Source organism: Oryzias latipes, chromosome 12 (genome assembly GCF_002234675.1).
Source record: "Oryzias latipes chromosome 12, ASM223467v1".
NCBI classification, from domain to species: domain Eukaryota; kingdom Metazoa; phylum Chordata; class Actinopteri; order Beloniformes; family Adrianichthyidae; genus Oryzias; species Oryzias latipes.
Genome location: NC_019870.2, coordinates 27,616,702 through 27,631,390, shown reverse-complemented (window position 1 = coordinate 27,631,390; position 14,689 = coordinate 27,616,702). Strand labels below are relative to the sequence as shown.

Sequence of the window (14,689 nt, the reverse complement as noted above, 5' to 3'; positions counted from 1 at the left end):
GTCTGTGTTAATGTTACTAAATGATCCATTTGTTAGCATTAGCAGGAGTTGCTTTCCTGTTAACTTCTTAGATCCATGCTGACCTTTGCTGTTTGGATAAATCAGGCTCTACAACCTTCACATCCGGGTCAATTTCTCACTGACCTCAACCCAGTTTGAGCCACAAAGTCTCACTTCACCCTTTACAAAATTAGAACCAGGTCTGTTTTTATGTTTTTTTACTATAATGATTCACATGTTTTAACTCTTGTTTTAGGCATAATAAAGCAGAAACATAAAGAGAAAATAAGGCTTTTTTCTAAATATTTATAAGTTCAGATGACTTATTTACAAATTAAAAGATAGAAGATGTTTTTGGACCATATGGCACTCTTAAAATCCTTGAATGTTCTTGAATGAATTTTTTAATTAATGTTAGAAAATCCACCTTAATATCCAGTGCACCTTAAGGATGAATATCGATCTGTGTACTGACCTCCAATGATTTTCTGTGGTACAAGGCGGTTAAGATGTTGTAGTACGACTGTAGTAAACTGTGACGCTGCACCGCTTGACGGACTGTTGGCGGCATTATGGGTACTGTAGTCCAGGAGCCGGGTGGAGTGATCCATACTGTGGTTTAACTGACGAATAAACAGATTACTGTAACTATTGAGTTTCCCTTGTAGTCCAAAGTAAATGTTCCTTTTTAAAATGAAAAGCATTTTATTCTTCTCTAACCAGAGAGACACAATAGGGGGTGTCAAAGAACCACAGACCCCTGGGATAGATAACTCTGCTTGTTTCTAGAGCCGTGGCAGCACTGGACCGTACCACTCAGTGGAAACGAGGCATAAATGACTGTCACTCGCATGGATTTCTCCATTCCACTCAGTTGTGTATAATTGAATTTATTATCACAAAAATATTAGCATAAATGGAACGGAATTAAATGATTTTGTATTTGATGGTTGAAACGATGTGTAAACGAAAGACGACTGCTGCGGAGGATCTGCAGGCACGGAGGAGGAGTCTGAGTCTACAGACTGGGGGGGGGGGGTTGTAGACTCAGGAGTGGCCAGAGTGTGTGATGTCCTGAGGTTGATCTACTCTGTGCTCAGAACCAAACCTCTGCCTTGTGGAGGACGGTGAAGTTCAATGTTTTGGATAGACGGTAGAGTTTGTCTCTAATTTCCAAACATGAAGGCGTGTTGTTCCCATCATGTTCTGGTCTCAGATCCATGACTCAGTTTAGCATTCCTGCAGGAGCAGGTCACTGCTGGTTCAGAGGCAGATCTGAACCACATGGTGATGCTGAGCAAACCTGACCGTGGGGGGGTGAACACAACTAATGGTTGAAGCATCGGCGTCTGATGTTGGGCTCCTCTGCAGTCCTCTTTGGTTCAGTAAGATCACACCATATGCTGATGACAAGATGATGTTAGGCCTTTTTTCCATTTCCGCTCCAGCTCTCGTGAGGTTCTGTCAGCGGTTCCTGTCCAGTTCTTGCCGTCTCCAGTTCAGGCATGTGCTGATGTGCATCAGGAAACTTGTGTGTCAGTAAATGTCTGAAATGACGAGCCTCCGCCGCCTGTTTTGCTTCTGTTGTTCCAGCTGATCCAGGCCCGTCCGGGGATAAAGAAGGTCTGGCGGGAGCTCAAAGTGGAGCTGTTCCTACTGAAGGTGGGACAAGAACTTCTCATTTTCTCTCAAGCTCATGTCTCCTTTCATTGATGCCAGCCTGTAACTGAGACAAATTAGTAGAATTAAAAAGCACAACTCTCCTTTCTTTCCTTTGTACCACTTTAAGAAAACACTGAGTTTCCGTTCTTTGTTGTCCTGATGACAGATCTGCTTTCACCGAGAAGAAAGACTTCTCTGTTCCCCCCCGCTCTGTCATTCTGACATGACATAAAGAGCTTTTCAGGTTTAATCCAGGGGGCTCCTGTGGCCCATCCCCAGTTAATCTGAGTCCATTATGCAGCCAAATGTCCAATTTAGGTTTTAAAAAGACTTTTAAGTAAAGTGTTGAGCAGTAAAATGCAGAAGGATGCGTCTGCAGACTTTGACCAGAGGAAGAGAAGACGTTCTTCTGTTGGTCACTGCAGCTGTGGAACGCTTCACTGCTGAACATTTAACAAGCATCTTCACCGTTTGTTTTAAAAACGTGTTCAAACCCACTTTAACATCCAGGCTTTTACCCAGCGTGACACTCTGCTTTTACTTTTATGGCTTTGACTTCTGAGCTGATTTATTGTGCTGTGTTTTTATTTTTAGCCGCTTTTCAAATCATATAATTTATGACTCTTTGTCCCAGCACCACTCTTATTTAAAGAGCTTTTTAAGTAAAGTTAAGATAGTAAAAGGGTCTTTCTTGACAGTGTGCACTCCCTCAGTCTTTCTGTTTGTATGAAAGAGTCTCAGTGACTGGAGGAAAAGGGCGCGTGCGGCACGAGCCTACCTCTGCAAACTTGGCATAGACAGCTGTGTGATTTTTTTTTGAGTTTCAAACTTTGCTAACTCCGACCAATGTGCTTCCAGGAACTCAGGGTTACTTCCTGGAGTTCTTGGAGCCAGTCAACAACATCACTCACTTCCAGGGCCAGACGGCCACACTGCACTGTAAGGTCGCAGGAAACCCTCGACCGCTCATTCAGTGGCTGAAGAACGATGCTCCTGTGGACTTGGATCTGGGCCGCATCACCATCCGTAAGACTGAGGCGGGATCTAAGCTCCGCATCCAGGAGCTGGACACAACCGACACGGGCTACTATCAATGCGTGGCCTCCAACTCATTCAAGGTCATCTCTGCCACAGGCGTGCTCTACGTCAAACTGGGTAAGGATGGCGGTGAGATAGAGGTGTGCTTCAGGTGTTTCTGTGTTAGACTCTTGCACAGCCCCTGGACCGGCCTGCACATTTCTGCCCACCTATGGTGGCACCACAAAGCCTCGGGGGCAGTGAAGGATCATTGCTGAAGTTGGTGTAGCATGAAGCATAAATAGCATGGGGCAGATGATAGATGCAGGGCTTCAATGGCCTTTTTCCATTTTCCCTCTGCTTTGGAGTGTTGATCTGTGATTGAGGCAGCATTTGGAAACCATTAGGTGGTTTAATCCTTTAAACTGCCTATTTCTTGCAAAATCAACTTTTTGAACTTTTAAGTGTATTAGATTGTTCATTCCTCACAAAAAGAAACCCCCAAGACCAATGGGAGCCGCCCCTTCCAGGAAGAGAGTGCCCTTTCAGCTCCGCCCACAGGCTAACACACACACCCACTGTCTCCGTGGAGCTAGCGGTGATCGGCTAAACGCTTTCCTTTTATATGAACAATATGCACATCCAACTTTAGAAAAGTTTGGATGTTGTTTGTTTTCGTGGGAGAAACGTAGACACGTCTAAGTCGACGGCGTGAAATGGGCGGCACCCGCAAGCAGAGAAAGGCGGTGCCTCAGAGATCGAGTCGCGTTACTTCCGGGTAGGAAAATAATTCATTTTCAATAAAAAATTAATTCTTTGTGTGCCAAATGTAATATATTATCATATACATGGATAAAGTTTACTGTGAAAGGCTTAAGAAAAGCAGGATATAGGCCCTTTAATACTGGAGATGTTGCCGCCAACACCTAAATAACAGACGCTCTTACATATCATAACTCCTCATCCATTTCCCAATCAATCTGTGAATCAGTCAATAAATCAATCATTCGATTCTGACACACAGATACACAGCTTTACATATCGTCTATGAACTGACCATAATGGCTCAGAGCTGCTTTTCTCTGCGACAGAATCTGCTGATTTACATTGATTGTGTAAAAACACATCACTGCTGTACAGTGTTGCTGCTTTTCTTATCTTCAGAATTCGCTGGAATTACGTTAATTGCATAAACGGTTGAAGAGTTACGGTAGTCAAAAGTAGACTGGTGCCAAAGCTCTGGTTTTAAAGCGTTAACCTCTCCCTAATCCAGCCCTACATGCTGAGTGTCATTGGAAACAGGGCCTATTTTCTGAAACTGTGATCTTCTTCTGAAGGTGTACACAGCCCTCTGGGTAAAAAGGCTTCATGACAATTAGTCATTGGTTGTTGAAAGCTTTTTTATTTCTCTTATGTTTATAGGAAACTTCATTTGTGAGGTGAGCTATAGAGCTGAATTTATTGGATGCAACAATGAACTATTAGCCAGATTTTCCTTGCCTTTGGCTCTTGGTTTGAGCTTCTTTTTACCCAAACAAGCACCTGTGAACATGAGCCCTGCTACAGAATCCCAAGAATTAACATGCAACACGACAACTTCAAGCTGGTGTTCTGCAAACTAAGTGTAGAGAAAGGAAGAGCCTGCCAGCAAATCCATTGAACTCTTGGGGAAAAGCCTGTACCTTATTCCAGAGCTGCTGACCAGCATGAAGAGGAGTATCCAGGCAATGAGGGTCCTGGGACAATATGAGGTTCTTCCTCATTGTGCTGAAGATTCCCACTGCTTGGAAGATGATGCAATGCCTAAAGGACTTGGCTCCTAAAGTTTAATCATCCAGTCAAACAAGAGTCTGCAGGAACGAACTGCACAGCAGAGAAGTTCTTGTTCTGCTCATCCACAGTTCTTAGAAATGAGCCACGTTAAAGGGGAAAAAGGAATAAAAATTAGCCTTTTCTTTTAAATAAAAACCTGTCCAACACTAAAGGCCTTCAGCTCTAATCTGTTTGCTCAGCTGTTGGACAGAACAAGTTTAGAAGTAAAAAAAAAAAATGTTTAAATTAATTGAATGTTTAAACTGCCACAAAGACATGTCAAAGTTTGTAGGCGGAGCTTACGCTCTTTAAAATCCTACTTAAATCAAAGACTCTTTGTTGTTTTCTTGGACATAGTTTCTGCAGAGCGGAAGGAGGAGCATTTAGAAATTTGCCTCTGAGTTGTGGGCGCGACTGGTGGTGGGGAGTAAGCCAGCAATCTTCCCATCACCCCTTCATTTACGTTCTCTCCTGCTAGCTTACAGCTCCTCACAACCTTAGCCTAGCATTAGCGGTGCAACAAAAATGGTGATCAGTATCGGAGCGATCCAGCCGTCCAGTTTAGATCCAGATTCCAGCTCAGACCAGAAAAAACAAAGACGTTCGAGGATCGATTTGTCTGGAGGTGGATGCATCAGAATGGAGCTGAGCAGGACGGTTGTGGCCTGCCGATTGTTCGTACAGAAACCTACAACCTTTTTAAACAGCATTTCTTCATCTGCTCCTGATTCACAACTATTTGTAATAAAGAAATACTCAGAGAAGTTATTAAATCTTATTTTTATTTACATATGAGAAAAATGCTACAATACCTTGTTAAAAACACCAAAAAAACAATTTTTATTGGAGTGGGTCTTTAAGTGGACACTAGTATTTTATGTTTGTATTGGTTTCCACGTTAAGATTACTTATTAATGATAATTATTTACAGGTGTTTTTATTTGATTGTTTTTGTTTTGGCTTTTCCTTCACTCTGAAGGACTGAAGTTTTTTTTTGAAAAACTATATTTAAAAAATTTATAGGACTTTAAAAAAAGGTTATATATGTACGTTTAAGTTTAGTTTTTTGTTAGTGTTTTATTCACATGTGACACAGGAGTCTGGCTTTTTTGGGGTCCAGTTTAGTTTTCCGTAGTATTTCAGCATCAACCTGTAACCGTTTTTTCATATAGTGGGGTGATGCAGGTGTAGCATGCAGCTGAATTAGCAGCTAATAAATACTGCCGGTAGATGAGTAAAGTGTCATCATGTGCAGAACCACAAACTGTAAAGTCCAAACATTTGATGGAAGTTTTTAATGATGATAGTTGTAAAAGCTATCAATTATATGAACCACTGAAACATTAAGTAGATCAGTGAAAGTTTTTTTTCTCTCACACCCTAAAGAAGTTTTTGTTTCATGTTGTTTTTATATTGACGATGAATACAGTAAGTCACGCATCAGTGTTAGCTCACCGTTAAAGATTTCTTTTGGGTTTACAGGACTGATACCCACTCATGGACCAGATAAACCGTAAGTGAACACTTTAAGTTTTCAGACTACTGTTTGATTCAAATGACCATCTTCTTTCACTGGCAGATGAAAAACAGGAACCATCATCTCAACTCATCTTTTTGTTCAAAGAATGATTATTCACTGCCTTTCATGGTGTTTTCCAGCAAGAACAACAAGGGTTTCTGTCAGCCGTACCGAGGTATCGCCTGTGCTCGTTTCCTGGGAAACCAGAGCATCTATGTTGAGTCTTTGCAGACGCAGGGGGAGCGAGAGAACCGCATCACTGGTGAGTCTTCATATGGAAACTCCACTGTGTCCTCAGAACTTGAGACGCAGAGCTAACCACTGCTCTTCTTTCCTTCAAGCTGCCTTCACAATGATCGGCACCTCCACCCAACTGTCGGACCAGTGCTCCAAGTTTGCCATCCCGTCCTTCTGCTATTACGTCTTCCCTCTGTGTGACGAAAGCTGGAGGAGCCAGAGGCAGCGGCAGCTCTGTCGGGACGAATGCGAGGCCCTGGAGAACGACCTCTGCCATGTGGAGTACACCATTGCCAGGTCCAATCCCATGATCCTCATGCAGCTTGAGCTCCCACGGTGCCACCTGCTGCCACGCCCAGGCACGCCTGAGGCTGCTTCCTGTATCCGGATTGGGGTGCCCCCAGAAAGACTGGGCTCTTGTAAGTCCCTCCTTACCCCATTGCCAAACACTTGTTTTTCAAAGAAAAGCATCCCGATTCCCTTCCTGACCATGAGGTCAGCGTAAGACCTCCATCTGTTATTAAGAGTTTGTCCTTCACTTAGGCTACATTCACACTGCAGGCTGAAACGACCCAATTCCGATTTTTTTGCCCCTATGTGACCTGTATCTGATCTTTTCATGACAGTCTGAACGACACAGATCCGATCTTTTGAAATGCGACCCAGCCCACTTGGGTATGTGGTCCTGAATCCGATACGTATCCGATCTTTTGAAATGCGACCTCCATCTGAACGGCCAGCCCACATGAATCCGACCCGTACATCATTGAAACGATACAAACGTCATAATTCTGCGTTGAAGTATGCGGGAACGAGGACATAAACATCAACCATGGTGGACGATGCTGCTGAGACCAGTCAGTGGAAGGGAAGCAAAGTCACAGATTTGAGTAATATTTGGGGTGACAGCTCTATTCAGGCCAAACTCCAGGGCTCTTATCGAAACCGGGCGGTTTTTTAAAAAATTTCCAGCGAAATGGCCGAGCGTGGTGTTGAACCTTTCCCGCCCTTTCCGACCGTGGTCAGAAGCGCGGGGGAGACCTTCTCCAGGGCCGAAGGCGGATCCTCCTCCGGGGTTCACTTCCCCGTTCGGACCCTTAGATTCTCCAGATTAATCAGTTCAGTTCAGTTCATCAAAAGTCAATAGCATTTATTCTGGGGGGAGTCTTATTTTATTACAGTTCTCCTTCCTCCGTAACACACAACATGATTGCGCGCCCCCACTGCCCCCTCATTCCCTACTGGGCTGCACGCGCTCTTCTCTCTCTTATTACACATACAGTGGGTACAGATGATCCTGGCTCCAATGCCTTCTTAAAATGAGAAGATTGTAATTGTGCTGGCTCCTTTGTGAAAATAAATGCAATACAGTAAAAAGAGCTCCACTGTTGACAACACTTTTGTTGACATCCATTCCTAACGTTAGCTACTTCCGCAAACAACGAGTGACGTCGTTCCCCGTTGAGTACTATTATGCGCATGCGGGTCAATTCTGGGTCATTTCACGGTCACACAGGAGATCACAAAAGTTCACATTTAATTGGAAATGTGAACGGCCTTGCAAAAAAATCTAATTTTTTCAAAAAAATCGGAATTGAGCATTAAGCCCTGCAGTGTGAACGTAACCTTAGTAACTTTATTGGAGTTGAATCTGCTTCATTCATTCAGTTCAGTTTAACTAAACAGATCCAGCTTACATCAAAGCTATCATCCATATTCTTTCAAGTACAGAGTACAGTTTCATGATAAGAATGGGGGGCATGCAGAGCCAGAGCAGTTCACCTCTCATTGAAGGTCTGGTTCTGCTCTGTGTGCTGAAGTGTCCGAGAGGACAGATGTGAACTTCCCAGTTGGGGCGTCAGCACTGCCATTGGTGTAGGACGGGGTGACGGGAGTGTGATGCGTAAAGTGCTTTGGTCCTTACAAGAAGGTAGAAAGTACGTTTTAGGTGCTGTTGTCACCGGTAAATGCCATGGGCCCACACCATGGTGCACAGAAGCTGTATCAGGAATCCGAATTCCTTCCCTACCCCTTCGGTTCATCCCTACCCCTACATTTGTTCTTCCCAGGGGAGAGATACCAAAAAAAAAGGGTGTCTTCAAACTACTTCCGCTCGATGGCGTCATCAATAGTCACTGGTCGTCTACACTATACTGTATTACCAAAAGCAGTGGCTGGCCCGCCTTGACTCACAAAAGCACTGAAGTGCCATCCCATTCCTAACCCACAGACTTCAGTATGATGTCGGTCCCCCTTTTGCAGCTTCTCTTCTGAGAAAGCTGTCCACAAGGTGGAGGTGTGTGTTTTCTGGGAATTTTTGACCATTCTTCCAAACAGCATTGGTGAGGTCACACACTGATGTGGAGGAGAAGCCCTGGCTCTCAGTTTCTGGTCTAATTCATCCCAAAGGTGTTCTATGGAGGTTCAGGTCAGGACTCTGTGCAGACCAGTCCAGTTCATCTAAACCAGACTCTGTCATCCATGTCTTCATGGACCTTGCTTTGTGCTCCGGTGGACAGTCATGTTTGAGGAGGAAGGGGCCGCTCTGTTCCTAAAAGGTTGGAAGCATGGAATTGTCCAAAATGTTTCTGTATCCTGAAGCATTCAGACTTCCTTTCACTGGAACTAAGGGGCCAAGGCCAAGCCTGGAAAAACAAGCCCACACCATAATTCCTCCTCCACCAAATTTCACACTCGTCACAATGCAGTCCTAAATGTACCGTTCTCCTGCAACCTCCAAACCCAGACTCCTCCATCAGATTTCCAGATGGAAAAGCGTGATCCATCACTCCAGAATGATGATTCTGATCATTTTTATGGGACAGCGAATGCTTTTGGTAATATAGTGTAGCTGCCATCGCTTGGAAAATACATAACATACATAACAACGGTTTTATAACTTTAAAAAATCATGCAAAATCAAAAACTCAATAGAGCACTATATGCCGTTTAAAGAAGGTCCAGACAGAACATTTTCTGTTCCGGACTGTTTACATTTTTTCCACGTTTGTATTGTGAGGTAATTTGTTGTTGACACATTGTGGAAAAACTAAACTAAACTAAACTTAAATGACTTCAGCTGCATTGAAACAGAAGTGTCCTCTGTTACAACAACAAAGTCCCACTCTGATCATCTCTCAATCTATTTTCAAAGCTTTCCCAGTGGTCTTTTAGTTATGAAGACGCTTTTTTAAGTCAAAATATTTTTAAAAAACTGTCGTTTTCTAGGACATAGTTTCTGCAGAGCAACAGGAGTTCATTAGAATTTCCCCTCTGAGTTGTGGGCGGGGCTATTGGTGCAAAGCAACCCCCCACCCTCCTTTTTCTGTTTACATGCTTTGCCACTAGCTTACAGCCCATCACACCCTGTAATCAGACAACAAAAGCAGCGAGCAATACCAAAACTATCCATCCGTCCAGTTCTGATCCAGATTCCAACTCAGACCAGGAAAACAAAGACGGTCTGCAGGTGGATGATCAGAATGGAGCAGAACAAGGAGCTTGTACCTCTCCCAGCATATTTTATATGTCATAAATATGATCTTTTTGAAGCAGAAAATTGTAATTTTGAGCCTAATTGACTTAATAAAAGTCCTCCGTCATTATAAATAGCCCAAGAACATGCTAAAAGAAAAACACCATTTTCATGGGAGTGGCTCTTTATCTGAGTTTAGCTTTGTTCTGTCACAGTTTTGTTTTATTACTCTTGTTTTAAAACAGCTTTGCTTTGTTTTGTGTCACTTGAAACTTGTCCAGACACAGTTTCCATGTCATGTCTTGTTTCTGCAGCTTCTCCTTCAGACCACAGCTGCTACAACGGCAGTGGAGCGGACTACAGGGGCACCGTCAGCACAACCCGCTCGGGTCGCAGCTGCCAGCCCTGGAGCCTCCAGCTTCCTCACAGCCACCGCTCCACTCAGGAGTACCCCGAGCTTTGGGCAAGTCACAACTTCTGTCGCAACCCTGGAGGCCAGATGGAGGCGCCGTGGTGCTTCACGCTGGACCCGGAGATGAGGATGGACTTGTGCGACATCCCGCCCTGCAGTGAGTTCTGACACTGGGGTTCACTGGGTCAGCCGATGGAGACGGGTTTCCTCCACAGAGCCATCAGAAAGTTCGGTCTGTCTGTTGTGTGAGTTCCTGGCGGTTCTTCAGGAGTTTGTGATTTGGTTTACTGACACAAGAACACTTCGAAGACTCAGTTTGATTTTTCTATGAAAAGTTTTCGTTTTCAGTTTCAGGCAGAAGCTAAAGCTTTAGGAAAATATTTGGGTTCTTTTGCAGAAAGAATAATAAAACTCTTCAGATCTTGAAAAAGGGTTCTGGTGGTTCTTAGGCCACAGAACCAACTGGAGAACAGGCCTAGGAAAGAGTGCTAAACACAGGGAGCCGCTGCAGCACTAAGAACCCAATGCATGGCAGATGTCCCCGCTTCTCCTCATTTCTGTGAGTTTCTTTGTGATGCTTCTGCAGCATTCCCCGTCCGCTGTAGAAACTTGGCTCAGATTGTGATGAGAGGCAGTCTGCGCTCATTCTGAATCTCATTCTGTCTTGAGTTTGGTTCTCGTTCCACGGTACTGCTGTTTGGTGCTGTTAGGTCGTTATTCTCATCTTAGCCTTCACAGAAGGGCTCAGCTTTTGAACTCTGATCCAGCTGAACCAGACTGGAGTCTGAGCCCAGGTTTGGAAACAGATGGAGGAAGTGTCAAAAATATGAGTGAAGGTTTCTTTAAAACCTTGAAGTACTGCAGGGTTTTCGCAGTTCTTGAACATCATTACAGACTAAAGAAGAACATCGGACATATTTAACAAGGATTAAGAAGCCCACATGTTTTTGCTGAAGCCATCAGCTCTGTTCTTTAAACCTTATTCTCCCAGGTTGGAGGCGTCATCTGAAAAGTGAACTACCTTTTCAGACTCAAGTTTCTGATGCAGGACCATCAGGTCCTCACTTAAGCATCTGGGTCTGGTTCCGGGGGCGCCTGTGAGGCTGGCTGTGTCAAAGTTGGGTCTAAAGTGGGAAACTGATTTTGAACCTGATGTGAAAGTGAAGTCAAATGGCTAAGGCTTAGATAACGTTTTTTCTGTCTTGCCCAAGGACACTTGGGCAAGACACTGTGTAGGTCTCACCTGTGTAGGTCGACCGCCCTACACAGGTGTGATCCTTGAATCAGACTTCATTCTGGAGTCAGACTCCTGTGTCTCCAGCCGGTTCAGAACAGTTCTGCTGGTGTTCTATCAGAGTCATTGTTCAGATGAATGGGTCAGTCTTTTGTTTGGACCTCTCTGCTCTTCTTTCAGTTGATCACCTTTTACTCCTCCCCCTGCAAAAGAGTGCAGACGCTTTTTCCCCTGCTCCTGCCGCTTCCTGCTTTATTTGCTTTTTAATCATTTAATTAATCATTTTTAATCATTTTACTTCTTCCACACATCCTGGAATATCAGACTGGTCATCCTTTTTTGTGACTTCTACCTATACAAATCAATATTTTTGACAAGCCAGCGACATGTCCGGAAGAGGAAGAAAAACAAACTCCCACTGTGAACGCTGTCGGATCTACCAACAAGAAATAAAAGAGCTACAAACACGGATATTTACTTTGGAAACTGAAAATGGACTTCACAAGACCCTTCCAGTAACATCGGGTGGTAAGAAGCCCACTCTTACTACAAATGAGAAGAATAACAGTGACATAGACCTGAGTGATGTTGTGTCCTGTCCAAAACTTTGTGCGGAGGAACTCTGGGTTAAGCCAAAGCGTAAAGATGACGGAACATCCGAAATAAAGCTCACAAACAGATTTTTACCCCTAACACAATGTGATATTGAAGAACACAGTGAAATTGGACCACAGAGAAGGAGTCATAATGTTGGAAACAAAGCACAGGCAGAAAGAAAATCTGTGCCAAACGTCAAGGTCAGAGATACGCTGCTGCTTGGAGATGGAGCTATCAGTGGAGTCAGCCACAGAAGAATGCAAACTTTATGTTGCCCAAGTTCTACTGTTCCAGTGATTACAGGACTCTTATCTAAAGTCTTGTACCAAGGAGTTAAACGAATAATCATCCATGTAGGTGCTGTCGATATCAGAAAAGAACAGTCTGAACGTCTGAAAAAAGACTTCATCAAGTTATTTGAAGAGATTGACAAGGTAGAGATTGAAGCATTCATCAGTGGACCTCTTCCTAACATCGATGGGGTGTCACTCAAGTTCAGCCGTCTGTTTCAGCTGAACAATTGGCTCTCCAGAGAGTGTGCTTCCAGAGGATTGCATTACATTGAGAACTTCAATACATTCTGGAAGCGAAAGGACCTTTTCATGGGAAGAGGCCCACACCTGAACAGAGGTGGAGCAAGAGAGTTAGTGAAGAACCTCCTCCACGCTCTGGGGCATAGAGGCCAAGGCCCTGAAAAGGCAGTAAGGAAGGACCGAGCCAGTGTCCCAGGAACCACAGCACAACGGCAACAACAACTACCTCCACCAACACCGGTCAATGACTTGGATCCGGCAGCACCAGCACCACAACCACCTCCACCTAAGGACTCAGCTCCACCAGCATTACAGCAACCACCTCCATCTAAGGACTCACCTGCACCAGCACCACAACAACTACCGCCAGCTAAGGACCCAGCTGCAGAACCACAACAACAACCACCAGATTTGGCCCCAGAAATTCCACCATCTGACCAGCTGTGGGCGCCCCCTGCTACGTCTACTCCCAGTGAAGACTCACTTTCCTTTTCGTCCCCCCACTTTCACCCATGGCCCTACCTAGCCATTTTGATAGCCTCATCAAGTCAGGAATTAAGATGGCTCCCCTAACACCTGTGAGCCTCACACCACACAGGAGCTCTCCTACCCCTCCAGCGCCCCCTCCTCATCCTTCACCCAAAGTCCCTCCAACACGGCCTTCATCCAAACCCCCTCCAACACGCCCCCTCCGTCGTTCACCCAAATCCCGTCCAGCTCCCACTCCTCCCGGTCCATCACCCAAACTACCCTCAACTCAACCTCTCCTGCGCGCCTCTAGACGTGCTATTCCCCGGAGCTAGGATGAAACGGGCCCCCAGTGTCCTAGGAAAGGTTATGTCAAACTGGGGCCCTGTGATGAACAGCTTCCTTCTGGTGCTATACCTGTAGTTGCACCACGTAGAATGCAAAAAAGGGCAGTTAGACTGTCCAATCAAAGAAATCTAGTTCACATCCCTTGCAAGAAGGTTTTGACCAGTCCCAAGGAAACTAATCTCAAACTTGCTGCACTCAATGTCAGATCTTTATGCAACAAATAATTTTTAATCAATAATCTTATCTCTTCTTTTAATCTTGATTTTATGTTTTTAACTGAAACATGGCTTGACAAAAACACAGGAAACATAGTTCTAGTCGAATCAACTCCCCCCAACTACAAACATGAATCGGAAATACGAGAAAATAAAAAGGGTGGAGGCGTTTCTGCACTGTTTAGAGATAATATTGCAACCCGCAGACTATCATTTGGTGTGTTTTCATCATTTGAGTATGTGTCCTTTAAGATTGAGTTAAAACAAACTCCTCCCTTACTCTGCATAGTTATGTACAAACCTCCTCAGCACAGCCAAAGTTTTATTGATGATTTCACTGAAATGCTCTCAGTTGTGTGCACAGACTTTGATGGTCTAGTCATTACAGGTGATTTTAATGTTCATGTTGATAATGTCAATGACAGAAATGCAAAAGAGCTCAATGCTGTCCTTGAAACCTTTGGTCTAATTCAGCATGTGAGTTGCCCCACCCACAGCAGAGGGCACACTCTGGACCTGCTCATCACAAGGGGGGTTACTATTTACAATGTCAGTGTGGTTGATGTTGCCCTCTCTGATCATTTCTGTGTATTCTTTGACCTGTCTGTTGCTCCCAAACCACCGCCTGGCCCTGCAGTTGTCCAAAGGAGACAAATAAATGAGAGCACTAGGGCACAGTTTGTAGAAATGATAAACCCTGAAAACGTCTCTGGTGCCAATGTTGATGAAATGCTGAATTCTGTTACTTCTAGCATCTTGAATGTTCTGGATGCCATTGCCCCTATGAAAGTTCAATTGAGAAAACATAGACAGAAAGCTCCCTGGAGGAACGATGATCTAGTCAGGGCACAGAAACAACAGTGCCGCAGAGCCGAGCGAAAGTGGCGCAAGTCAAAACTCCAGGTTCATTATGGAATATATAAGGCGGAGTTGTACGCTTATAACCAGATCTTATGCAGAACAAGGGAAAGGTACTTCTCTGAAATAATTGGAAGTTGCAGCAGCAACTCTCGTATCCTGTTCACAACAGTTAACAGATTAACTAACCCTCCAACCCAGCTACCAATAGAATTGGTTTGTACACCTAAATGTAATGAGTTTGCTGTATTTTTCAATGACAAGGTTCAGGGCATTAAAAAAGCCATCAACTCCACAACACA

The 14,689-nt window shown here is 44.3% G+C and overlaps 1 protein-coding gene across 3 annotated transcripts in view; it reads left to right on the top strand.

The window, feature by feature from the left end:
* Positions 1-14,689, top strand: part of ror2 (receptor tyrosine kinase like orphan receptor 2) — a 39,726-nt gene that overhangs the window by 11,690 nt on the left and 13,347 nt on the right. Inside the window, exons 2-8 of one of the 3 annotated variants that reach the window (XM_023960375.1) lie at positions 1,594-1,662; positions 2,521-2,817; positions 5,974-6,004; positions 6,151-6,272; positions 6,352-6,666; positions 9,748-9,750; positions 10,037-10,291. In XM_023960375.1, coding sequence (XP_023816143.1) covers positions 1,594-1,662; positions 2,521-2,817; positions 5,974-6,004; positions 6,151-6,272; positions 6,352-6,666; positions 9,748-9,750; positions 10,037-10,291 — 1,092 coding nt within the window. The remainder of the gene's footprint in view (positions 1-1,593; positions 1,663-2,520; positions 2,818-5,973; positions 6,005-6,150; positions 6,273-6,351; positions 6,667-9,747; positions 9,751-10,036; positions 10,292-14,689) is intronic. The other 2 variants (XM_023960377.1, XM_023960376.1) reach the window with 2 other exon arrangements.